General features: G+C 38.7%; 1 protein-coding gene across 2 annotated transcripts in view; it reads right to left on the bottom strand.

Annotated features, from left to right (window-relative positions):
- Nucleotides 1-27,777, bottom strand: part of ADAM23 (ADAM metallopeptidase domain 23) — a 153,277-nt gene that overhangs the window by 31,990 nt on the left and 93,510 nt on the right. For both annotated transcript variants that reach the window (XM_079781845.1, XM_079781846.1), the window contains exons 9-18: nucleotides 27,162-27,227; nucleotides 21,483-21,554; nucleotides 19,211-19,374; nucleotides 17,668-17,752; nucleotides 16,647-16,737; nucleotides 14,314-14,362; nucleotides 12,039-12,138; nucleotides 8,329-8,400; nucleotides 7,620-7,709; nucleotides 5,935-6,015 (exon numbers count right to left, since the gene is read on the bottom strand). In XM_079781845.1, the coding sequence (XP_079637971.1) occupies nucleotides 5,935-6,015; nucleotides 7,620-7,709; nucleotides 8,329-8,400; nucleotides 12,039-12,138; nucleotides 14,314-14,362; nucleotides 16,647-16,737; nucleotides 17,668-17,752; nucleotides 19,211-19,374; nucleotides 21,483-21,554; nucleotides 27,162-27,227 (870 nt within the window). The remainder of the gene's footprint in view (nucleotides 1-5,934; nucleotides 6,016-7,619; nucleotides 7,710-8,328; nucleotides 8,401-12,038; nucleotides 12,139-14,313; nucleotides 14,363-16,646; nucleotides 16,738-17,667; nucleotides 17,753-19,210; nucleotides 19,375-21,482; nucleotides 21,555-27,161; nucleotides 27,228-27,777) is intronic.

Raw genomic sequence — 27,777 nt, 5'->3', positions numbered from 1 at the left:
TTCAGGTCTATCTATCAAATAATTATTTTAAAGTACACTTCATTTTTCACCCCAAATTACCCTGAATACATTAAGTTGAAGTGTTTACCACATGTAGGAGAGATAAAAAAAAATTCAATTCAAAGTCTCCACCACAGTGTTCAAAGCAAATATGAAAAGGAAAAAAAAATACACAGGTGTGGCAAGTCAGTAAGAAACACAGCAGTATGCACCGAGACCTCCCTCGGTTTTCTGTCGCCTCCTCAGTAAAGGACAGTCGCACTCTTTCAATTATTCAGGCCTCAAATAATTGGAGGCATCCTCTACCTCTCTTTTTCTAGTCCGTCAAAAAAATTCCCAATAGCCCACCCTTCAAAATGTCATTACTGCCTGACCACTTTTCTCCATCTCCACTGGAAACGCCTGGTCCAACCCTTCACCATCTCTCACTTGGATTATGCAACAGTCTCCAGCCAATTCCCCTGCTTCCACCTCCTCACCTTGTAGTCTATCCAGCTACCAGAGTGTCCCTTTAAAAAACGTGAACCAGACCGTGCCACCTCTCTGCTCAGTGGCTTCCCAACTTCCTCACGGCTTTCCAAGTTCAGCACGATCTGCTCCAATGCTGCCCCGACCCCATCCTCTCCCTGACCTCATTCCTACGCTCTGCCATGACTGATCTGACTCCACGTGAAGGTGCCGGGCATCCTGCCACCCTGTGGCCTTTGCCCTGGCTCTTCCTTCCATTGCCCGCCCACCCCCGCCCCCGATTTCTGCATGGCTTACTCCTTCGTCTTCTTTAGGGCTTTGCTCAAGTATCAGCTTCTCAGAGAAGCCTTCCCTGACCATGCTCTTCAGAACCGTAGCCCCTCCCAGGCTGGCCTTCTCTGCTCCCCATTCCCTCCTTTGTTTTGTTTTTCTTCTCCATCGTACTTATTAGCAACTGACTATTCATATACAGCAGGTCCTCGAATAACGTCATTTTGTTATAACATTGATGAGAAAGAAAAATAAAAACGGATTCCCAGGCAGGGCCACTGTCTGTGTGGAGTTAGCAGGGTCTGCCCGTGTCTGCAGGAGTTTTCTCCAGGGACACCGGTTTCTTCCCACATCCCAAAGATGTGCACATGGGTGATTGGCCTGTCTAAGTGTCCCAGTGTGAGTGAGCGTGGGTGGGTGTGAGTGCGCCCCGCATGGGAGGGTGTCCTGCCCAGAAGAGTTCCCGCTTTGCACAACCAGGGTTGGGACAGGCTCCAGGCAACCATGACCATGAACTGCAATAAGTGGGTTGAAAAAGAATGATCTTACTTATTTTTGTTCATCCTTCTTAAATAGCTGTATGGCTCACATTTATTTTAATGTTTAATATAAGAAGTGTTGTGGGTCCTTAAAAGTTTGGTGATGTCTCTGTGACAAGAAAAGGGCCACAGGAACTTAGCTCTTGTTCATATCAATTAGCCTCTGGTAAACTTGGTTGTTAGACGTCCTTACACTTAAAATCACAATTTCCAAGAACCTATTGACGACGTTAGGTGAGGACCTACTGTATTTTACTTATTTGTATATCTATTGTCCTATCCTAATGAGAGCTCCATGCAGACACGGATTTTGTGTTTTATTCCCTGCTGCCTCCCCCGGTGCCTAGAACAAAACTGGGCTCAATTATTATTGAGTAGATGCTCAATCACTATTGGCTGACTGGGAAAATAAATAGAACAGCCATACAGATACAATTAAGTTATTCTATTCTGTACATATCAAGCTGTTTGTCAAGTTCACTACAGAAAGCTAACAGAACTAATTTAGAATTGCTAAGAAGCAGTAACTTACTAAGGAACACGTTGAGATCAAGTGGTTGGATTCTACATCTTTCTACAGATTATCTGACTCTTATATAAGCTTTTATTCACCACAGCTTTTCATTCAACCTGATGGTGACTATACAAAGGATATAATTACCAGCCCAAAACCTGGCATACTGGGCCAACTACACAAAAATCAGAGATCCCTGTGGTCTCTTTCGTTCATCCAAATCCACTCAAAACACAGCTATTATCGTATTAATCAACTAACATTAATTATTCACTTACTTCAAGACAAATACAACCACGCTGAGCAAAAATGAAAAAGAAATGCCGCTACCATAATAGGCACATCAGGGTCTAAAATTAATTTGTCATATTTGTGATGTTTCAATAGGAAAGAACTCACAGAATTCTTTACTAATGAAAAAAAATGCTTTACTTCACCTAATTATAAGCTGTCATAGCTACATGCAAGAAGATTTCCAATCAATTTATGTTCAGTTTAAGCTAATAAAAAGCCAGTTGCTTATCGTTGAAACATTTAACAAGGGAAATTATGGACTGTTTTATGGTCTCTGGAGACATTTAAAGCAGAAGAACCATAAATCTGTGTACCTTATGCTGCCCATGCAGTAATACGCCTTTGGTATAGTTTGGTCTCCAAAAGCCATGCCAGTCCCCACCTTTATGCTGTACAAGAGGGTTCACTTGAGGCAGACTTCCACAGTGCAAATAGCAGTTAAATGGGCTTATTTTAAGTTGTGTCCTACTACCCCATTAGATGGCATATTTCATGGTGCTAACAAAAAAAGATTTCCCACATCTTCCTAAAACATATTTGTCATATCAGCCAGTATTGTTTGCCAAGGAGTTCTCTCAGTATTGTTTATTCTGTTCTAAATTGTGAACTTAAAAAGCAGCTCAGGCCTTGGCTGGGTGCTCAGTTGGTTGGAACATCATTCTGATACACCAAGGTTGAGGACTTGACCCCCAGTCAGGGCACATACAAGAATCAACCAATGAATGCATAAGTAAGTAGAATAACAAATCGGTCTTTCTTTCTCTTCCTTTCTCTCTCTCTAAACTCAATAAATAAATAAAAATAAAAGTAGCTCAAAGGTATCAGTTAATGCTAATATCAAAATTAAGCAAAAACATACTATGAGATAAAAGAGATAAAGTCATAATGTTGCCAATAATACTCATTCTCAGAGATGCAGAAATTCTCAGAGGTCACAATTTCTTAATCATTATTAATATCAATTAAATTTAAAGTTTGCTGCCTCTTACGAAGCCAAAGAATTTGAGGGCATTTAACTCCTTTCCCGCCAATGATCTATTTCAGGTTCATTCAGATCATATAAAGAAATTACTCCTAACAGAACATGTTATTCTAATATGCCACTGAGAAATTAACAGTACAGTTTTTACCTTAGATAAATGAGATTAAAAATCACATTTTAAAAAATTTAGACAATAAAATATTCAGTTGAACACAGAGCTCTTATTATAAAAGCCTTATTTCTGATAAATTCTATGGCAATTCAGGAGTTAAAGGTTGAAATGGAAAAAACACTTCTAAAAGAGCTGAATACGCAGACCAAAAACAATATATGATGGGTATAAAAATAGTATTATCCTACAAAACTAAAAATATAACTCAGTGAAACAGTAATTCAGGAATGTCAGTATACTTGTCATGAAACAGAGTCCACAATTCTTATATTTTGCCACTATATTGTAAGAAAATTCCAAAGAATCCAATTTACATATTTAAATATAAGAAAGAGATGCGGCCCGGCCAGCCTGGCTCAATGGTTGAGCATTGATCTATGAACCAGGAGGTTACGGTTCAATTCCAGGTCAGAGCATATGCCTGGGTTTGGGGCTTGATCCCCAGTGTGGGGCATGCAGGAGGCAGCCAAACAATGTTTCTCTCTCATCATTGATGTTTCTATCTCTCTGTCCCTCTCCCTTCCTCTCTGAAATCAATAAAAATATATAAGGGGAAAAAAAGAGATGCACAGAAAAATCATAAAAGAACAGCCTGAACACATTTCAAGTGTACCATATCCTTACAAGGGTCCACTTGGATGGAGTCTCATGATATACACTGAGTGGCCAGATAATTATGATCTCTGAACACATAATAATCTGGCCACTCAGTGTGTGTGTGTGTGTGTGTACACACACACATATATACATATATACATACACACACACACACACATATATATATATATTAGAGGCCCTGTGCATGAATTCATGCATGGGTGGGGTCTGGCCAGCCTAGCCAGGGGGAGGGGACATGGGAGATTGGCCGGCCTGCCTGCTGGTCAAACTCCTGGTCGAGCGGACAATTTGTTATTACATAGGATATACACTGAGTGGCCAGATTATTTGCATTCAGAGATCATAATAATCTGGCCACTCAGTGTATATCGAGAACTTTCAAAGAGGTCGATTAGGAACCTTTGTTTCCCTCTCCTCCTGTCCTTCCACTGAAGGAAATTCAGTGTAACTCCAACCACTCTCTGCTCTTTCTTTATTCACTTCTTCCCCAGGAGGTAGAGTGGTTGACTGCTTGATAAACTTGGGAGGAATAATTGGGCATTCTGGCTCAGTTCTGCCATTCTCTCTTGCCTACTCACATAAATCATACTCTCTCTACATGACATGCAAGGCAAGGCCAGGCTCTGCAGGGAGAGGCCACTCCAGACCCAATTTTTTCAATTACCTGTTCTACAGCCTGAACCTGGGATCTATAAAGAGGCCCATTTAGCCTCACACTAAGCTATGACTTTTATCTTGGCCATTTTCAATTATAAAAATGATATTCTGGCCTGCATCTGTACTCTATTTATTGGTAGCTCCTTGGATAGCACAAAACCTGGCAATAGGTAACTCTACTCCTAGAAACTTACCCTAATTAGCTAACTCCCAACAAAAAAACAGTCTTAAAAATGCATAAAGGTATTCACAGTCATATTAATTCTAATTCTAAAAAGTTGCCAAAAATCTAAATATCCACCACTGGATACAGAAACCAACTAATACACATGACAGACTCTCATGCAATCGTAAAAAGGATTTTTATGTAATAAATGTGTCATGGTATGGGAAAATGCTTTTCAGTGATGTCAGAATGAATACGAAGGTCCAGTGAAATCTAGATTTCTTACCAAGTTCCTACCTGTCCTGATTCCTGGCTTCCTCTCTGAATGTTCCCACGAGTCTCCTCTCTTTCATTCCATTTCTTGAAGAAGCCAACCTCCTGTACTTGCTGCTTTCTGCCAAGCTCCTGATTAGCTGTTTCTATGTAAATGCCTACTCCTCCAAGAAAATATACCCGAGCACTCCACCTGAAACCCCACTCCATCGGGTTTTGCACATCGCCTTATTTTATGCTTAGCTCTTATCACCCTCTGGCATTTTTGTTCACTCATTTGCCTTTCTCCACCCCGCAGAATGTAACTTCCAGAAGAGCAAGCACTGTCCATCGGGATCCCTATCACATCCCAACTTTTACAGCAGTGCTTGCCATATAGTAGGTGCTCAAAAAATGTCCATATGAATGACAAATAAAGACTTAAAATGACATGACATAAATGTTTAAAAGCATACAAATTACATAAAGAAGGAATGTTATAAGCCAGCATTAATTATATGTTACAATAATTTTAATGGGAGAAGATCGTGCCAAAGCACATCAGCCATGTCACCAGACAGTTACAGAGCGGAGAGGGCAGGACTCCTGCTCCCAGTCCCACTTCACCCAGAGCAGTGCTGCTTGCTTCCTGCTTTCTATCTTAGGCTCCCACCCCAAAATTTTTTTTAAAGGGTTTTGTGGCTTAAAAATGTTTGTAAACAGTACATTAGTGCTTCATTAGTGGTTTAGATGTGGGAACCAAGAAAGAAGAATCAATTAGTCGGGTATAAACCATATAAAGGGAACTAATTATGAAAAGGAAACTTGGAAGAAAAAGAGATTCCTAAAATAAAGGCAGGCTGGAAAACTACTAGAAAAAAAAAAACACAAAAAAACAACAACAAAGGAGCCAAAGCATATGCACATATGTAATCCAAATGGAAAGCTTTAAAATGTGCATTTACAAGCAAAATGTATTACCTAAACCTCAGTTTGCCATACCTGGCCAGAGTCCCCAGTACAATACTCGGTAATATCACACCCATTCACAGCATCCCGACATTCGTATCCTCGTGGCTGAAACTGCAAATTGAAAACCAATGTTAGGAGCTAGTACTAATTAATATTTCTTAGAGTTAGCATTCTGATGTTCACCAGTAATTCTGATACTCTCTCACAACCATCACCAAACTCTTTGTATGAATTAGCAAGATAGTTGCAGAAGGAGGGCAAGGCCCAGTTCTCACTCTTTGTGGTAAATATGAATCATTAACCAAGAGAGTAAATGTTTGGATTTCAAAACCTACTGTCTCGGAGTATTATTTTTAAAAGACAATGTAATGGCAGTTATGTAAAGAAGAAACACTGGTGTGGCTAGAGACAAACGAGTGGCAAAACACTAAAATACAAGCATTTAAGATTTCTCTGGAGGTGTATGTACCCACCCAATGTTTACTAATTAACTTTATGAACTTGGATGTTAATCTTGCTTTAACTAAATATATGCAATCAAATGTCAATGGTTTCCTTCAGTAACGCCAGTGGATGCCTACTGTATCCAAGGCATTTGGTTGGCCTGATTGGAGATAAGTAAAAGATTAAGGAATTACCTGCAAGCAACGTATAAACTGGTAGGGCACATAAGGTGAGTATAAACTAAGCTGGAATCTTCTTGACTACCATATGTATAATACCCATTGATATTGAATAATCAATTGTGTAATTTTATAGGTAAAAGGAATATTAGAGGTTTTTATAGGCGAGAAAAGGTAAGATTTTTTTTTAATGACTTTTTAAAAATTAACTGGTCTCTATAGGTAGAAGCAACTATGTGTCTACACACATATAGACATACATGACTTCCTCATCTAGTTTTTTTTTTTTTTTTGCCTTGATAGGGGATTTAAAAAGCCAAATGTAAAACTATGAGCACGTAGCTTTTATGCTCAGAGTCTAAAATAAAAAGACCACAGGGATTGTCCCTCTTCTATTCAACCATTTAACCTGGTTCTCATCTGCGTTAACAGGACAGCTTTTTTTTTTTTCTTTTTTCTTTTATTTATTTTTTTTTATTGAGGTATTATATGTGTACATATCTTACCATTACCCCCCCCCACCCCACACCCATACATGCCCTCACCCCCCAGAGTTTTGCGTTCATTGTTTATGCTTATATGCATGCATACAAGTCCTTCGTTTGATTTCTTATCTCCCCCCACCCCGCTCTCCCTAACTTTCCCCCTGTAATTTGAAAGTCTGTTTGTTGCTTTACTGTCTCTGTATCTATCTTTTTGTTCATCAGTTTATAATGTTCTTTACTATCCATAAATGAGTGAGATCATGTGGTATTTTTCTTTCATTGACTGGCTTATTTCACTTAGTATAATATTCTCCAATTCCATCCAGGTTGCTGCAAATGATGAGAATTCCTTCTTTTTTATGGCAGCATAGTATTCCATTGTGTAGATGTACCACAGTTTTCTGATCCAGTCATCTGCTGACGGGCACCTAGGCTGTTTCCAAATCTTAGCTATTGTAAATTGTGCTGCTATGAACATAGGGGTGCATATATCAACAGGACAGCTCTTAATGTTTATTTCAGAAGGACTCCATTTTTTACATGTACACAGTGAGATATGTGGCCCATACGTCAATGAAGAGAGAGACGGAGCTGTCGGGAAACTCACCAGGCATGAGGTGTTATTGCAGCAGGGCCCATCGCTGCAGTGGGCCCCATTGGAGAGAGAGCACTTCTTACAGCACAGTCCATAGCATTCCTAGAAAAAGCACTTCGGTGAGTACGTCAGGTACGTCAGGACGCTTCCCCACCGGCCCATTCAACACGCTCTCCACGTAGGACATACGCATAATCCAGATGAGGGGATTCATACAATAGTAAGCAAATACTTCAGGAAAGAATTAATCACTTGGGCAATGACACATTCCTTCCTGCCCTGTTTCTCAACAAAGCATGATCTTCTATGAAAGGGCTTCTCTACCAAAATGTCACCTTATTCCTTAGCGGCCATCCCACCCTTGGCTAGCTCTATTACATTCTTAATACTCAACCCAGTTTTATAAAGACAAAAATAATACACAACACAGAAAGACTGTTTTTGTGATCTGGTAAAACTTGTCTGGGATAACTGTGAGCTATGAATTTTTAAGAGGTAGGGAATTTGATTAGAAGGATCCATGAGGTTTTCTCAGACAGGGCCGTAAGGACATGATTAATTCTAATGCTGTGTCTGAGCTGGGATTAAGCATTGATGAGCAAGATCAGAAAGAAAGGCAGCGAGACCACAGTGAATGATATTGCAGGCGTCTCACTAATGCTATTCGTGTTTGCTCTGCGTAGGTGCTGTGCTGAAGGTAAAAAAGTACTCTTATACCTACCACATGGAAACCACAATCACATTCCTCCCCAGCTTCTACGTATCCGTTTCCACATTCTGTGGGCTCAAATAGCTGAGGGCCATTAGGGAGAGAAAGGAAAAACATTTTAATTTATCACAGAAAATCAGCACACCAATCAGGCCACATATATGGCCCTTGAATCAGCTATCCTGTGATATTCTTTTTGTGATCTGTTGCAATGGCATCTTATAAATGATGTCTGTGTGGGAAATACTGTTCACTTATTAATAACACTTATAAAACCCATGTTCTATTTTTTTAATATATTTTTATTGATTTCAGAGAGGAAGGGAGAGAGAGATAGAAACATCAATGATGAGAGAGAATCATTGATCGGCTGCCTCCTGCACACCCCCTACTGGGGATCAACCCCACAACCCGGGCACTGGGGACCCTTCAGTCTGCAGACCGAGCAAACCGGTAGGGCTAAAACCCATGTTTTAAATGGGGCAATATCTCTTGGAGGATTCTATGGTGGTGGGCTCCAGAGGAGACCTCCATTATCCCAGTTACTTTTTATGGAGTTAAGTTGTCAATAAGAATGGATCAATTCTCATATTTGCTAATGGAGCTAAGGTGCATTGCTAATAAGGCTCATATATCTAATTTTCTGACTTATCCCAAGCCAGCTTAGAAGACATCAAAATTGTCAAAAAGATAAAAATATTTCAGTCCAGCCAAATGTGATATATACAATCAAGTAAATACAAAGAAGTTTATAAAAAAATGTGGCTGGAAATCCACTCCCATCATTCTCATTGAAAATAAATCCATATTGCCTGAAGCATATTAAGTACATATGCAAACATATACATGGATGTACAGAAATCTCTCGGTCTTTCCAGGAGCAATGGAAGAGTCAACTGTCTACAATAAACCACCCCCTGATGCTATGAACTTGCTCACCAGATAAACACTATTGCAACCAATTGTGGAAGCAGTTGATTGTTTATGGGAACCATTCCTATTTCCCTTAACCTGGGCAAGATTCCTCTGTGCATGTCCAGCACACCCCAACCCAATTTTCTGAGCCATGAGTAGGAGAGGGAGAAAGAGACTCCTTCCCCACCAACATCACATACCCAAGCCAGGGGTGGCTTGCACTGAGTCCACCTGAGAAAGATCTGATCCTCCTTCCACTTCCAGGAAGGAGAACTATTATAAGAAACAAGGAAGGTTTCCAGGAGACTTGGTGGGACTCCCCAGTGGGCAAGTCCAATGAATGAAATCAACAGTCCTAATGCTTGCGGTATTTTGATCAGCAAGCAGGAGAAAATGGAAAAAGGAAGGGCAGACCGGAACATGTAACCTTAGGACTCTCCTCTTGAGACAGGTTACTGAGGCACACCACATGGAAAACATGGCCTTGGGAAGGTCCCCACAGCATGAAAAAGATGCACATAGGTCATGTAAAAACACATAAAACGTGCATCCATACATTCATTGACTGAAAACATTTGAAAGAAGTCAGTTCTTTGTTACATGCATACAAACTCGTTCACTGGAATCCAAAGGGGCTTTTTAAAAAACATGCTAATATGCCATTTTAAAAGAAAAACAATTTCATATTTACTAACTTTTAAAATTAAAGGTAGATGGTTACTTTTATTTAGTTTCCAGCTTACTGGAATCATTTTCTTTCCACTCACAGGCAATGTCAGACATCTAGTGATGGATCCTTATACACACACACTCGAAATCTTAACCTTTCCCAACAACTCAGTGTTGTTGCCTCACGTGTGATGCTTATAATTAGTTGGTGAGCTGCTAGGCAGGTAAAATTGGCCACATGCATTGCATTCAAAATACCAGTTGCTCACATTAATTCATCATTACTCATTGCATCCATTTTATACACTCTGGAGTTGTCAGGTTTCTGTTGCATTGAGATGAATGTCATAAAAGGCAGGCAGCCAAGTTTTAATGATGCAAGTTCACTTTAAAATTCCTATTTCTTTTTCTGCAGCCGTACTGAGATTCTATACAAATGTCAGGCATCAAACTACCATCCCCTGGCTATAGCAGTATCACTTAATTATGGGGATAGGAATAAATTATTCTGTCAGTTACCCACATTAGTACTGATTTTTAAAAAAAGGCTAACGTGATTTCACTGCTCTCTCAATTTGCAATGTGTTAAACACTTTGTATAGCAATGGACTTGTTTTGACTTAAAAGGAAATATGAAATGTGCAATGTTAGAATGTCTATACCATCTGCTAATTAGCACCAACCCTGACTTTTTGTCTGTTGAGCAACTTCTTCTAAACATATTACTATAGGTCTGTAGTCCCATACCAAAAGCTTTATATCTAGTGAATTTGAAGATTCTGACTTTTCTGGATTTTAGAAAAGTATGATGCATTTACCATGTTCCATGTAATAACCCTGAGGAGCCTGGTAGATGCCCTATAATCAAACACATTAATATTTCCACAGTAAGACTTACAAATATTCACACTATGAGGGATAAAGATTTTCAGTTCAGGACAAGTGTCACTGTCTATTGTGTCTTCTGCAAACTCATAAAAAACACTTCCAATTTTCAGAGCTTTTGAATGAAGGAATTTGTGGATAAGGGATTATGACACTGTATATATGAACTTCAATGAAATGTCAATTGACAATGTGGACCTTCTCAAGTAAAGAGACTGTATAATATAAATACATATATGTGTTAATGGGATCCTTAAATACTTGGCCCATTTTTTTGGCTCTCTGATATTAGAAATGCTTCTTTTCTGGGAGAATAGACTATGAGAGAGAGGAAGGAAGGAAGGAAGGAAGGAAGGAAGGAAGGAAGGAAGGAAGGAAGGAAGGAAGGAAGGAAGGAAGGAAGGAAGGAAGGGGGAGGGAGGGAGGGAAGAAGAGAGAGAGAGAGGAAGAAAGGCCCGGCTGGTGTGGTTCAGTGGTTGAGCACTGACCCATGAACCAAGAGGTCTGTGGTTTGATTCCCGGTTAGGGCCCTTGACTTGACCCCAATAGAGGGCTGTACAGGAGGCAGCCAATCAATGTCTCTCTCTCATTGCTGTTTCTGTCTCTATCCCTCTCCCTTCCTCTCTCTGAAGATCAATAAAAATATATTTAAAAAAAAAAGATAGGATGGGTGGAAGGAAAGAGGGAGGAGGAGAGGGGAGGGGAGGGGAGGGGAGGGGAGGGGAGGGGAGGGAAGGGGAGGGAAGGGAAGGGAAGGGAAGGGGAAAAGAAAAGGGGGGAGGGGAGGGGAGGGTGAAGACATTAGTTATACCCCTAGAGAGAATGTTAAGGGCAAATGGAATTTTTGTCAGAGAAATAACTTAAAGCAATATATCTTAATGTAACCCACTATTTTTTAGCAGCAGGGTAAAAACCCTAACATGAAATTTCAGATATATTTTAATTAAAAGACTGTTTGGGGGAGAGGGTTGGGAGAGAGTGCAGCAGCTAGCACTAAAAAACAGATTAAGAACAGTAAAACTATAGTTCATTTAAACAGGTCCCAGTGTCTCAGTCTTCAACATGAGAAAGGCTTTGATAACTAAATATTAATCTATTGACAACAACCCTGCTTTCCAACACAAGTATCTGATACTTGGCACTGTTCCACTGAGGGAGAAAGAGAGAGAGAGAGAGAGAGAGAGAGAGAGAGAGAGAGAGAGAGAGAGAGAGAGAAGATGGAGAGAGAGAATTACACTTCCTAGGTTACTAACCTTTGTTGGCCTGTTGAAAAGGCAGGCTCCACCCCCTCTCTGTAAAAAGTCTCTATATTCCAAAATGCTGCACTTTGAGAATTTTCTGGAATGGGATACCCTGAGGAAATAAAGAATCAACTATGTAAAAAAGAAGTCATCGGAGAAGGAAATTAAAACCCTGGATTTAGAACAAAACATTCACTCTGGACTCAGGTGATTCTACACAAATTTTGACAAGGTACTTGTGTTCAAATCGGCAAAGAAGTGTGTGTGATCGAGTTTATAAAAATAACCTGGGGCTAGGTGACAACCTCCTCAGCATCCAAGCTTTTTCATGCCTGGCCTTCCAAGAGTTTTTGAAAAGCTCATCACAAAACTTCTTCGTTAAGTCTGCATTTTAAAATGTGGTCATTTTTATTTGATCTGTCTCAGTAAAGGTAGGCACTTTTTTGCCTCTGTCCTGAATAAACAGACCTCAGGAACCCACTGGATTGTTTTTTTATTTTGAGGAGGGAGTTGTAAGGGTCAATTTATTAATGATTATATAATGCCAGTTTTAGCAAAACAATTCTGGTAAACAAGAAAGCTCTAAAAGGATGTGTTAGACCATGGATATCTGGGTGTATATGCATTTATGCTTTTAGTGTACATACACACCATACAAACAGAATTAGGGTAAGCTCCTGTGAATAATAGCTCCCTGTTCTCAATCACAAATACTATTATTAGGTGACATTCATGATTTAGTAGGATTACAATATGAGCTTCTCTATGATTTGATTAATCAAATTACTATCTCTATGTCAGTCAGTACAGAGGGGAATGTTATACATATAGTCAAGGTTAAACTAAATCATGCACATTAATTCCTTGAGCATATTTGTAATAGTACTTGATTTGAAATTTGAAAGGCCACTTATGCCAGGAGGTAATCCAATAATTCTCTGTATCCTGATATATGGGGGCAGTGTATGGAAGAAGGTGAAATCTGCCATTGTTGACAGTGATCTCTTACAAGAACTGCACAGAAATGTGTACTTGAAAAAATACATATTAACGTTAGTTTTATCATATCCTATATGTAGTCTCCGAAAATTCATTTAAAGGGGATCAAATACCTGGTGATGGAAGATGATTTGACTTTGGATGGTGGGCACACAATGCAATATGAAGATCATGTATCATAAAAATTTATACTTGAAACCTATATAATCTTATTAACAAATATCACCCCAATAAATTTAATAAAAAGAAAGAAGTCATTTTGAAATTGGGAGTTTAGATAGCTACCTCTACAATATTATAAGCAGTGTTACTTTCCTATAGCAGTCCTCCAAAAAGCCTGCTTAAGCCATAATATGACTAAAATATGGTTCAACAGCAAGGGGACCATGCAGTTTCTGTGTTCTAAAATAGCAGGCAGAATGGCTGACTCTCTCTCTCTGCAAACCCTCATGCTCACACTCCTGTTTGTCCTATGAGCTGAACTCCTGGTGGAAGAATAAGAAAGGGACTCTGTCCAAGCAGCTCAGGTTTCTGGCAACTGGGGCTCTTAGGGATGGGGGTAGCACTCGAAATGGCCGATGTGTTGAACAGATGTTGGGAATGGGGCCAAGAAGTAGGAGAGGCACCAGGGCGAGAAACCTCTCCCATCTATAAGGAGAAGGTTCTCGCTCAGGGGGCCTTGGGGCAGAGGTTCCCATGGACGAAGGGTCCCTGGGAAAGAGAGCAATGTTTCCAGGCCTTGGTGCCTAGCAGCAATGGAAGCTCTGGGCAGAGAGGAGGTAGGTGAGGAAATGTTCAAATGTCTATCCATAGAAGACTACCTAACTTAGACACGACCTGTCTTAATAAAAAAAAAATTTATTGATTATATAAGCAGTATAGTACAATTTTTATTACAGCAACATATCTATTGGCGAGTTCCTTAAGATATAAATTGATGACTACATTGATTTTCACTGACTGCTTCAGGTAGACAACCAGCTTTTATTTTAAGTGTACTAAAAAATTAATACCTCTATTAAACTTAGAAGCATTTAATACTGTGCTATCTTTAAGGGTTAATAGACGTAGAAGTAGTTACTATGTCTTACACTTATCATCAACTTTAAATAAAAAATTAAAATATAAAGTAAATTAGTCCTTTCATTTTTAAAATATCAGATAATTAATTATTGAATTTATACTAAGTGCTTAGCCTAAAAGACCAGTACCGAGAGACTGTGTATCTAATTATATGCAGCAATTTCAGTGAAAGACATTCATCAAACGCACGTATATGAAAATTTACCCTGTTTCCTCCATTATGCAGCCTCCCCAGGATTCTGTGCAGTCACATTCTAGTCCGAGGAAACAAAGCAACAGAAGAAAAGAGAAACAACGAAAGTCACATCTGTCATTTGCAGTACAGCTCTTCAATAATTTCTTAATTCTAATTCCACTCATAGGTACAGACAGTGACGTCTCACAGAGCAAAATCGACTTCCTTTAAATCAATATGTCTTCATTCTTTCCAGAAGTAAAGGTCACCTCCTAACAGCGGGCAAGAAATACAATTGTGCCTCTCCTCATTATTGTAACTCAGAGAACTCAATTAAATCCCTAGTTCCAATGTTTAATGAAAAGTACCCTGGTCTGGACAACAGAAAGCCTGCGTTGTGGTCCAAGTTCTCCTTGGTGAAAGGGTCCCCTAGGGAAGCGACTTAGCATGTCTTGGGGTTCAGTGTTTCCATCTCTAAAATGGGGAAGGTGTCTCTCTGCTTAGACGCCAGGGTGGTCCTGGGCCTCACATGACGTGGTAACCTGTGTGCTCTCTGTCCACTGTACTGCTCTATGGCACAAATGCAATGAGCCATCATCGCCGTCCGGCTCCCAGAGCATACTGGAAGTTAAAGAGTCCAATTTGCTACGGTCAGAACAAGGATCGGCCAGAGACTTGAAGAACGCTAGGCTAAAAGGTTTGGTAAAAGAGAGCAATCTAAAATAGACATGTAAATAATCATTTAAAGTAAATAACAGCCATTAACATAGATACCAAAGATTGACATATTGATATTGTGACGGGTTATTCTTGTCACTTATTTTTTCCTATTCTCTTTTCTATCATAAATTTAAAGAAAGACTTACAAATTGATTTTTTTTATAATTAAAAGCTCAGAACTAATAATTATCTAGCTAAACAAACAATTCACAGAGGAATTAAGAATTTTAGGAAGAAGGAACTATGCCAGGCATTAATGAACACTTATTTCTCACCCTATCCCATCATCCAACTCAGTAACACCTCTCAGCTGATCCCAGCACTGGCCTCTTCCCGGCTTCAGGGTTTGCAAATAAGGTGGTAAACCTGGTCCTACTCCTTTCAGGTTTTAAGGCGTCTAAGCCAGCTGATGAACCTCCTTTTGTGTGTACTGTTTTCTTGGGAAAGCAAATACTCTGAGCAAGATTTTGATAAATGAAAGTCTGTGGAGATAAGTGCCATTAGACTTAACATATCCATAATGTGATGCCCATAAAGAGTAAAGAGAAGCTCTTGGATTTTTACTTCAAGTTTCCATAATACTATGCATTAAGGACAATTATTTGATAGTAGTCAAAAAGTATAAAATGTAAATATTAAGGTACATTTCCTCCTTCTCTGGGGAGGTTGGGGAGCAGGAATATTTACACCTGATGTCTGATATTCTCACAGGGGAAGGAAACTTCCATTTCATTCCAAATTAAGAGAATAATTTGAGCAAACACCTTGGTCTTTCCTTCCACGGGATTGCATTATGTGAGTCCTAGGCACTTTTGCCTTACTACCACAAAATGTATTAGAAATTATATTTTACTATTGTGTTGGTATAAAGAGGAATATACTCCACATTGGATTTTATTCTGATTTTTAAAGAAATTAAAATTTTTCATGGACCCCTAACACTACCGTGGGCCTTAGACACTTTGTCACTGGAAACTCAGGTCTGCCTTTCCATCCACCTCTCGTCTGATCAATGACCAGAGGAACACCCCCCAGTCACTGGCTGCATTTTCCTACCGGCTGGGATCTGTGGCTCTGTTTGCACTCCTCTCAGCCCTGCCTGCCCACTAGAGTATATCCTCTACCACCTGCCCCCATGCTCACAAGGCCCTGGACCAGGGTCCTGTCCAGGAGGCTTCTTCTCTATCGTTTCTTGCTGGGACTGGTGGATGAGTTTAATTAGAGGTAGGTAGGTGGGTAAGTTGAGTTTGAGCTCCTTTTTGACTCTATATCTAAGCTATTTCCTGATCCACTTGTACTCTTATTAAACTAGTGGAGGAGCCCCCTCCCTGGGGCATCGTGTATCTATACTCAGGTGGTTAGGACCCAAAGGGTGAAGTGTCACCACCCCGACACTCCACAGTACGAGAACGCTGATCACACTCTAATAAAGTGAGTATGTTTTTAGGGACTTTGAAAAAAAAGACATTTCTACAACCCAAACATAATGAGAATTACCTTAAGTTGCTCATCTTATCATTATTTTAGAGGAAGGAGATACACTGCAATTAAACTACAATGACTTGGAAAAGAAAAATACGTATTTGTTAACTGGTCATGCATTACACAGACATGCAAGTGAGTAAGAAGGTCGGTGTACATACTTGGCTTTCTGCTAGAAGGTTCCCATTGGATTCCAAGGTTTTGAGCCAGGCTCTGCGATAATACTTGTGCCACTGCCATTGGAAGACCATACTGTTTTTCAGAGTTGAAAGTGTGTGGGAAACATTTGAGAGAGTGCACAAAACTAGTTATTATTTCTTCATCATCACCATGTAACATCTCAGTTCCCTAAGTAGAGCCTCACAGCATCAGAAAGCAGCATCTGCTCCTTTATCACTCCTTCCTGGCAACTGGGCCCAGGAAGCAGAAAGCCTCTGTTACTACATGGCACCCCTCCAAACTTGATGCTCTCCTCTCACGTGGTATCGTAACATACAAGTCATAAAAGGTTGTGCCCCAACTCAACTCATATCAAACCAAGAATAAATTAAACTTCCTAGAAGGGTGTCAAGAGGACTCCACTGAAGGATGGTTATGAGGATAAGCTGGAATACTCTGGTATGGATCAAGGTTTAGATACAGTTGGTTCAGCTCTTTGGGTGCTATTGCCAACTGTTATCAGAATTTTCTTTACATAAATGAAGATACTGAGATTAAGGAAATAATTGCTTCAATTACATCTACAGATAGGTAGGTAGAAGGCATAAATATAAAAAAAATTTACATAGGGACAAAACAGAGATGCTGAGTAGATACAATCACAAATTCTTTTATGTAAATGAGTTAAACCTCACTTGGGCAAAAGAGCATTATAATTTTCAAAAATAATTGTAAGGGATTAGCAAGCTTGTAAAAATGTATCTATAGAGGCCCAAAAACCTCTTTGGCTTGCACTTGCCTGATAAATAGGAAAACTATCATTATGAAATGAAACAATACCTCTTTTCTTACAAGGTTTATTTATTATTATAAACATTCATACTCTATTCTCGTCATTATCATTCTAAACAGGCCAGAGGAAGGATGTAAACTGGGCCACGGGGTGGGGGGGGGGGGGCAGGGGAAGGGATCAGATCAGATGCAAAGATAAAGCTCTACTTTAAGAACACTGCCAGATTTTACCTCATTCACACCAACTCCCCTTGTGCGAGAACAGACACCTCCGAAGTAACTCAGACTGCTTCTCTTATAGTGGAATGTCACGTGCCTTAAGGAAGAAAATCGGTATTAGGAAGCCAGTGTAGTGACCATCACATAAGCTCTCCAAAAACATGTCTACTCTCCTGCATTGAACACCCCCAAGTCATCCTCCTTCACAATAATCAAAAACTGCATTTTAAAAACATTGAAATTTAAGCTGTCATAAAAACCTTTAAATTTATGTTATGTTAATAATCTCAGTTGAGCAAATATTAACTGAGCCCCTACTAAGCATTATGTACGAGCTCAGGATTGAGGACACAAACTCTTGATTTTCTTCCAATAGAGACTATCTAGTAGTTATACAAAATATTGCTGACTATTATAAAATGTTGATTAAAGACTGGAAGAAAAGATAGTAAACAGTAAAGGTGAGAGGAAAGGAAGGAAACTGATTGGTTTGATGCCAGGAGAGAACCTTAGAGAACTGTCTGAAAACAGCCTCATCGTAAGTGGGGAACACCTATTACACACCAGAAAATATGGTACCTCTGTTTCTTAGTGATAGAAGTTCAATTTTATTCAGTAATTCACTTGAAAAGTCTATATTTCCTAGCCTCTCTTGCAGCTCAATATGGCCATATGAGTAAGATTTAGCAGCCCTGACCTGTGTTCCTCAGCAGTTAGAGCTTAGGTCCGCTCACCAAAGAGTCTCAGATTCGATGGCCAGTCAAGGGTTCATCCCCGGCACAGCTGGGGCACATGTGGGAGGCAACCAATTGATGTGTCTCTCTCACATCTACGTTTCTGCTTTTCTCTCACTCTCTCTTCCCCTTCCTCCCCTCCACTCTCTCTAAAAATCAATGGAAAAAATATCCTCGAGTGAGGATTAAAAAAAAAAATTAACAAATGATTTCTTGGTGAAACTGATGTGTGCAAGCTTTCAAGGAATCTGCTTCAAATGAACTAATTCAGCTGGAAGGCATGCCCTCTTGCAATCCCCCAGGACCATCATTCCTGCCCTGTAATGGAGGCTGGAGCACCAGCAGCCACCTTGAATTATGAGGTGACCTTGTGGATGGAAGGTCTGAAGGTAGGGATATGCTCTGAAGTTAGATCTAAGGACTATGGAACCAGCCTCCCAGCACCAGACAGCCTACCTCCATGCTTCTCATTTAACAGAGAGAGGAATCAATACCACTTTTTTTTCTTCTTTTAATATATTCTTATTGATTTCAGAGAGGAAGGGAGAGGGAGAGAGAGATAGAAACATCAATGATGAGAGAGAATCACTGACTGGCCGCCTCCTGGATGCCCCCTACTGGGGATCAAGCCCACAACTCAGGCATGTGCCCTTGACTGGAATCGAACCTGGGACCTTTCAGTCTGCAGGCCGATGCTTTATCCACCAAGACAAACCAGCTAGGGCTTCACTCTTGTTCAAAATTGATATATTGATATAGAACTTAACTCATAAAATAAAGGGATAAGGACCAATGTCAAACCAAAGACGGTGGGCACATACGAGATGAGATGCACAGCATCGGCGTGCTGCTTGATACGCTGCCGGTATTTGGAGAATTCATGGAGCATCTGCACAAGGTTGGTGGTGATGTCGATGTGATCCTTCTCAGTCCAGGTCTCCACAGCCACTAGGACAACCCTGGTATTGAGCTGCTCCTTGTAAATCTGAGGGGACACAACAGGACAGGCGCAGGAGGAAAACACTGGGTCAAACGTGCACAATCAGTGATTCAGAGTCGGCAGGAAGATGGGAGGGGAGGGGAGGGGAGAACACGAGGTCATAATTAGCTCATCAGAGAGAATCTTCATTTCCTTTCCATTTTCCAAGAGCAAAAAATAATAAAAATGAACAATCACACAATTTGGCCTCTCCTATGAGATTGTTTCCATCTGAAATCAGCACAGTTAGTGGCCAGGCATCTCACTTCACGATAGATAGGAGGGATGTCAAGATTCTAAAGCCTGGATGTAAATTCCAAACAGCGCTCAGAAAAAAAAACACCCTCCAAAACCTCACAGGAGGTAACAGGTTGGAACCAAATACATCAGCCCGAGGTAGTGTAGTATGACCAGTTATTTCTGCAAGACTGGAACAGATCACTAAATCCTTGGATAAGCACCAACCGCATGGCTGGCTTGCCCTTGGATGCTTTGTGGAATGAAAAGTAAAATAGCACTGGGAAAGAATCCCAGATCCTAGGCCAGAAGAGGAAAGAGCAGATTTGTATCACCATTTCACCTTCACCACAGGGTGGCATCACTCACAGCGTTTCCATTGTGTCTCTCCGCTCTCTTTCTCTACTTTAGGCCCGGCTGCTAAATAATTCACATAATTAAGCAATTTCAATGAATGTTGTCATTTTGTCCTATTTTCAAGCTAATTAAGAAAATAACGGCTGACCTTTGAACACACTGCAGAGCGGGAGTCGCAGCATGCCTAAATCAACCTGAAGCAGAAATGATTTTTACAAGGAGCAAGTGAAATGTAATGTCTTTTCAAAATCAATTGTTCAGCTTCAGAACCTTATATGGCAATCCAAAATACAAATTACACTTTGCAAGATGTGATTCGGTTCAATCATGCTGAAATGACTAACAGAGGAATGCTGCCAAGTAAACAGCTTTGGCAGGGGGAAAGGTGTGTTTAATATTCTCATTTCCATATTCACTTATAATTTTCCTCTCAGAAGACTGACAAGAGCTGAAATTAAAGGAAACCAGGTACAAAGTGGCTTTCAGAATTTCAATCCTAACTCCATACGACACTCTGTGCCCATCCAGCTGTGCCTACCAGGCATTCTAGGCTATGAGTCTTTATAGGGTTGGGGGTTTGGGACTGTTTAAAGGGCAGAAAAGAAGGCAGTTCTTTGGAGAAAATAAGTATCATTTAAGTATTCAGCAATTTATAAAAAGGTCCCCCCCCCAGTTAAGAGGGAACATAACAATAAATATCAGATAAAAATATATTTAGCTGAACAAAATAGCACTTAACATTAGCATACACAAAGTAGTATGCTATCTTTAATTGATGACTAGTCTAATGAGCACTTTATTGGAACACAATGAATAATATTCACATCTATGGAGTGCCTACCTAACAGGAAAAAGCAAGAAAATCTTAACCATCATTCCCTGTAATTTACAAAATAAGAAAAAAAATTACCAATATAAAAGTTTTTAGTTTGAGGTCTTTGTAAGGAGATATATATGTATTTTACTGTTTCAAATTAGTTTTGTGTGGGGACACACTTAATTCTGTCACCTGGAAATGAAGTCTGAAGCATTCCACTAAGGGGAACAGTAAGAAGATAAATTTGAGTTCTTTAAAAAAAAATTTATTTTTCTATTTCCTATACCCTTCAAACATGGTCCACCTCAATCTATTAGTTCATCTGCCATATATTTAAGTCAATAAGCTCAATTGATTATTTTGAACAAAGTCTCCTTTGTCAGGTTGAATTGACACTCTTCTTGGTGGCTAATTTTCTCCAGTATTTTTGTCCTCCTTAAGCTCTGGAGACAATGAGGTCCAGACATCACTTAGAAGCAACTCCCATGGATTTTTGGAATTCCATGAATAACTCAACAGTCCCCTGAAACTCTGACAACACTACTCTTTGTGAAGCAGACCACTCCATATTTCCTCAGCCAGATGAACTTAAGGATGGCATTTTTACTTTTGCTCAAGCAAGAACTAAAGTAACAAGTAAGCACATAGAGAGATAAAGCATTTCGCCTTGGAAACAGAGGTTCGAGAAAACGGGGATACTTACAGAATCTACGAGGTTGACCACAGACTTTGCAAAGTTGTTGGTGTGCGCATGAGAAGAGCGATACTTCTTGTACTGGAGAGGAAAAAAGATATACCAGTCACTGCCAAATCATATTTTTTTCCTTTTTATTGAATTGATTGGGGTGACACTGGTTAACACAATTATACAGGTTTCACAATTCTACAACACATTTGTACACTGTATTTTGTGTTCACCACCCCAAGTCAAGTTTCCACCCATCACCATTTATTCCCCCTAGACCCTCCTCTACTTTCCTCCACCTCCTACCCCTGGCAATCACCACACTGTTGTTCGTATCCATGAGTTTTTCTCATTTTTCCCCTCTTTTCCTTAATCTCTCCCCCTCCTCCCCAGCGCCACTCTCCCCTCCAACAGTGGTCAGACTGCTCTCTATCTATGAGTCCATCACTGCTCTTTGGAACAACATGGATGGACCTGGAGAGCATTATGCTAAGTGAAATAAGCCAGTCAGAGAAAGACAAGTACCATATGATTTCAGTTACATGTGGCATTCAATGAACAAAACGAACTAAATCATAATTTAATGGTAAATATAAAAATTCTATAAAAGCAGGAATCTCATAGCAGCAGTAGAAAATGGGGATTAAAAACACATAATTTAGTGGATATGGTGGTGTTCTTATTTAATTTCTGTGTTAGGCAGCAAAACTCTGATCATCTATAACACCCAGGATATTCCAGGTAACACAGAGGGCCGATAGAAATATGGGTGAGAAGCTTTACTCCTGAGAAGGAAGTTATTTCAGTCTTAATGTCTATAAATACAACCCTTTCATTTTCAATGAAATGACCTTCCCGGCTTATAACGGGCTTACACCAATAAATTTAGTCCCAATAGAACACCCTCCTCACTTTAAACTCAAGGCCATACACAGATCAAGAAAATTTCTTAGGTAGCACTTTAAATATTGTCCATGATATGGAATGTATCTGTCATACATTCTAGTATATTCTTTCAGAATAATGCCTCCTCCAAATGAAGCCTTTTGCTTTTGACTGCTCAAAGTTAGAACAAAGAAGAGACATAAAGTAAAAGTGAAATGTGACGATAGCTTGTGATCATTTGAGAAAAAATAAATTAATAGAATAATTGTGAAGCAATATCTGAAGGGCTACAGTTTTAGCAAGGAGTACTTTGCTTAGAATGTCTTAGAGAGGATATTTAAAAACAAAAATCTACACAGGGGGGTCATGCCCTCTACTGAGCAAAAAGAACAAACATTCCCAAACTATCAAATTTGCACCATAAGTTTTAAAATTGTGCTTCAATTATAATTATTAAAATAATGTACCTTTTGTAAAGATTAAAAACATTTCCACATTGGAAAACCATGATATACTTTTTTTCTCCTTTTCCACTTTCACATTATAAATGTATTAGACTCTCCCCATGTCATTCTCTAACTTTGTTACTATATTTTTTAAACAAAGAATGTATATCTTAATGCTTACATTTCTGATATTTATTTTTTATACTACTAAGCACAATAACCAGCCCATGATAAATGTTCAATAAATTAGTATTGTGTTTGTTATTAGTAGCATTCTGTAATTTATATGTGTCTATAAATACAACACTTATATTTGCAATATTTGCTTTGGTGTGAATGTTTGCATCTACCCCAAAATTCATATGTTGAAATTCAAACCCCCCAAATGATGGTATTAGGATGTGGAAGCTTTGGAAGTACTTAGGTCATGAGGGTAGAGTCCTCATGAATAAGATTAATGTCTTTATAAAAGATGGTCCAGGGAGATCCCTAGTCCCTTCCACCATAAAGACACAGAAGGACATTTTAACAGGTGTGTATGTGTATGTGTGTGTGTTGTGTGTGTGTGTGTGTGTGTGTGTGTGTGTGTGTGTGGTTTTTTAATAAACAGAGCACAAAGAAGTTGCTATAAATAGCTCAGCATTTTAAGTTGCCTATTTAAAAAAAAACACCCTTTATTGATGAAAGTATTACATATATCCCCCTTTTTCTCCCATTGACCCATTATAGACCCCTCCCCCCACCACCCCAGGCCTCCACTACCCTACTGTCTGTGTCCATGGATTATGCAAATATGCATACAAGTTCTTTGGTTGGTCTCTTCCCACCTTACCCACCCACTCCCTCCCCGCCCCCCCCCCCAACCGAGATTCATCAATTTGTTCCATGCTTCTATGTCTCTGGGACTATTTTATTCATCAGTTTATTTTGTTCATTAGATTCCACATTTGAGTAAGATCATGTGATACTTGTTGCCTATCTTTAAAAGTAAAAAGCTAAAGTCTCTTTGGGGTGATAAAAATGTTTGGAATGAGATAGAGGTAATGGCTTACCACTTAGTAAAGGTACTAAATACCACTGAATCGTACACTTTAACAAAAAAGCTTTGGCATTAGGAAGCACACGTCACAAAAAGGAAAATACTAGCTGACACCTCCTCTATGCAGTGGTGTTACACACCTATTAAGGTACATTTTATTTTCCTTCTGAATATTAATTTGTCCTTTTTGGAAATCTCTTTTTATAGAATAAAGGTCAAGAAAAAGATGACACACAAGTTGTAAAATAAAAGTCTTTTTAAGTCTATCAAAATGTGATGAGATTTTCATTTATTTCATGTTTGTAATTTTCAAGTCTCTGATTTTCCTTTTAGAAAGATCACTCTGCTTGCTGAGTTGAGTGAATTAGATAAGTTCAAAAACGGAAACAGAGACCTGTTGAGGAATTATTACAATAGTCCAGGTAGCAGATAATAAAGGCTGGACATCTATAGAGGCTGTGAAAGGTGAGAAAAGAGAATAAAAATATGTCTCCTAGGCTTTGAACTTGAATAGCTGGGGGGATGGTGGTGCCATCTAAAATAATGAGAGAACCTCACTTTAAACTCAAAGACCTCAATTATAAGAACTTATATACTTATATGCATAGTCCATGGACATGGGCAATAGGAGCAGGGGTGAGTAGGGGTTGGGAGGAGGGGTAAATGGGAGGGAAATGGGAGATATCTGTAATACTATCAACAATAAAAATATAAAAGAAGTTTAGGACCCAGGAACGAAGAGTTCTGATTTAGAAATGTTAAAGTGAGATGCCTATTCAATATTGAAGTACAGATGTCAAATAAACAGTTGAATATGTAACTATAGAACTCAGAAGGTAAGAGGTATGAGAGTGATGAGTTTAAGTCATGATATTATTTGAAGACTTGAGACTGGAAGTGGTCATTTTGGGGGAGAGTTATAGAAAGAAAATAGAGCCCCAAGCCAAGCTGTAGGGCACTCTTATAATTCTAGAGATCAGATGTAAGAAACTAAGAAGAAACGGCCTGTGAAGTGGGAGAGCTGTTGCGTCACAGAAGCCGAGAGATGAAGAAAATGTTTCAAACAGGAGAGAATAATCGATTGTGTCTAGTGCTGCTGAGAGAGTGGGCAAGTAAGATAAGGACACGATGAGCACTAGGGTGTGTTCACTTGAATTTCCAGTTAATTAACCACCTACCATGTACTAGGATCTATGATAAGTCTTTCTCCTACAAGAAATATTTGTTCCTCACAACTCTATGAGGTGGGTTTTATTATCCCCATTTTATAAATGTGGAAAGTGAGGCTCAGAGAGGACAAATAAAAATAGCCACAATCATACAACTGGAATTCAATGGCTAGTTTGGGTTGAGATAGGAAATAAACTTGTTCAGTCAACAATTCTTATAAAAGGGTGTATATTCCTAATAAATCATGATTATTAATAAGAACTCTCAATTTATTCGGTACCTACAATATGTAGTAGTTTTTCACTATGTTTTACATCTAAAACTAATAGGGAATAATATTGAATGTAAACTGTAATTTAAAAATAAAATAAATAACATAATAGTTTTTAAATTAAAAAAAACAAATGAGGTTTAAATTGAAAAATATTTGAGCTATTACATTTTCACTTACTGATGTACACATAAGAATAGAGCAATAAATGTAAGCAAAACATTTTTCATGCACTTTAAAGTATTTCAACCATTTTTCAATTAGAATATGGTTTTTAATATTTATGTTTAGATTACTGGCTCAAAGAAATGTTTGCCGACCCTTATCAAGGCTATAATTGGCTCACAAATTAGGTTGCACCAGCCAGCTACTAAGATACTTCTACAAAATTGAGGGATTTTTTTTTTTTTTTGTCTAATGAAATCCACTGATATGATGCTTGTTCAAAATAAGATATGGGCATTTTTTTTCAGGAAGCCAATATTAGGTTACTCTGCATTAAAAAAGTAACCTTGAATGTAAATGTAGCACAATATTTCTATTTCCTTGCATGAATGAGAACTAATTTTGTATACTAAGAAAAATGTTCAATCTCCATTTATGATAAAACTTACTTTCACATGTTCTGATTACTGAAAATAATTCACATTTAAAGTGTCACATTTGCCTTTTCTTCATAAACAAATACAATCCTTAAGAAGTTTGTTTTCTAAAAATATTAGAGCTTGATTTTCAACCTAAGGGTGACAGGTATCAACATAACTGTGCTGCCTCATCTAGCACAAAGATTATAAGATAAGTACTCTTAGTGGGATCATTATTCCAAAACCCAATAGCAAATCTTCAGATATTGAAAAACATGTAAATTATTCTAGTTCAGTTTGTTAAATCAGGCTTTTTTTTTTTTCTCAAAGAGCCAGGTGTTAAACATTTACCAACATGCCAAAATTATTTGGTGTACTAACAAATAGCCTAGTGATCAATGCTCTAAGCTTCAGCCAAGATATTTTATAAGAGAAATGGTTAAGGCCTGTCCAGTGTGGCTAAGTTGGCATCGTCCCATACCATTGGGTCTCGGATTCAAATCCCAGTCAGGGTACATATCCAGACTTCAGGTTCGACCTTGTTTGGGGAGAGTATGGCAGGCAACCGATCCGTGTTTCTCTCTCACATGGATGTTTATCTCTCTCTCTCGCCCTTCCTCTTTCTCTCTAGAATCAATGAAAAACATATTCTTGTGTGAAGGTAAGAGAGAGAGAAATGGAGAAGTAGAATATGGTTAAGAAAGTTTCTACTTTATCTTTGCGAGAAGCCAATGGAGAGTAATAACTATTTTTTATATATCTTTTTTCATATATCTTTTAAGTGTTACTTAAAACCACATTGAATCACATTTTACTTTGACCTTCATCTTTCTAGTATTTAAATAATCAGTTAAAGATAGTCTCTTTGTATATGTCTTTATTACATATGCTTATTTCCTATAATTATATCATCTGCTACAAAAAATAATAATTAGTAAGGAAAAATAATATGCTATCTGAGCAAATACATGGAATAAAATTAGAAAGCAGTGACTAAATACATAGATAGAGAAAAGTAGAGAATAAGAATTTTAAATGAAGATAAGTAAGAAATGCCACACAGTTAAATCCATCAATTACAATCATTATTAAACAGAGAAAGTTGAGAGTTCTGAAATTTCTATAAAACCCAGTGTTCCAAAACACCATACAATAAAGGAAGTCATTTAATATTTCCAAAAAATGAAGCATCTAAGTATCTTGCTTTTAAAAAGTAACAAATAATAATTGAATATAAAGTGAAGTGTATTCTTTTCTCAAATAAGCTGTTGGGTTCAAAACCCATTGGTTCTATACTCTTACCGTTTTGTGATCATTAACAATCATAAGTTCCAAATATTTCATTTCTTCAAACACACCACGAGATGGCTGTGGAAAATAAAAATGTATGGTCAGAGATAATAGCACCTTCTCTGAGGATGATTGCTTAGTTGTAAGTTGACTATGAATTTCAGAAGAACTCTTTGCTGCCTATTTTATAAACACCCTTGAGGAAACTTGCTCAGAAAAATAGAAAAAAAAAAGTGACCATAAGGTGTGAGTGAACATTCAAATATTGAGAAAAGAACAATATTTAAGTATTTTAAAGTATTCATTAAGACAGAGAACAGAGCCCCATGTTGTTTTTATGATTTCTATATGTAAAAATATCCTAGAGAAAAATGTACAGTATAATTCTGTAAAAGTAAATAATCTCAATTAAGATGTGACAAAAATTCACATCTATTAAAAGTTCAAGGAAAACCTATGTAACAAGAATAGTAGAGCTTGCCGAAACCGGTTTGGCTCAGTGGATAGAGCGTTGCTCTGCGGACAGGAAGGTCCCAGGTTCGATTCCGGTCAAGGGCATGTACATTGGTTGCGGGCACATCCCCAGTAGGAGGTGTGCAGGAGGCAGCTGGTCGATGTCTCTCTCTCA

Source organism: Cnephaeus nilssonii (genome assembly GCF_951640355.1).
Source record: "Cnephaeus nilssonii genome assembly, chromosome: 10".
In the NCBI taxonomy this organism is placed as follows: Eukaryota; Metazoa; Chordata; class Mammalia; order Chiroptera; family Vespertilionidae; genus Cnephaeus; species Cnephaeus nilssonii.
The sequence above is the reverse complement of the archived record's forward strand: the minus strand, read 5'-3'. Positions and strand labels throughout refer to the sequence as shown.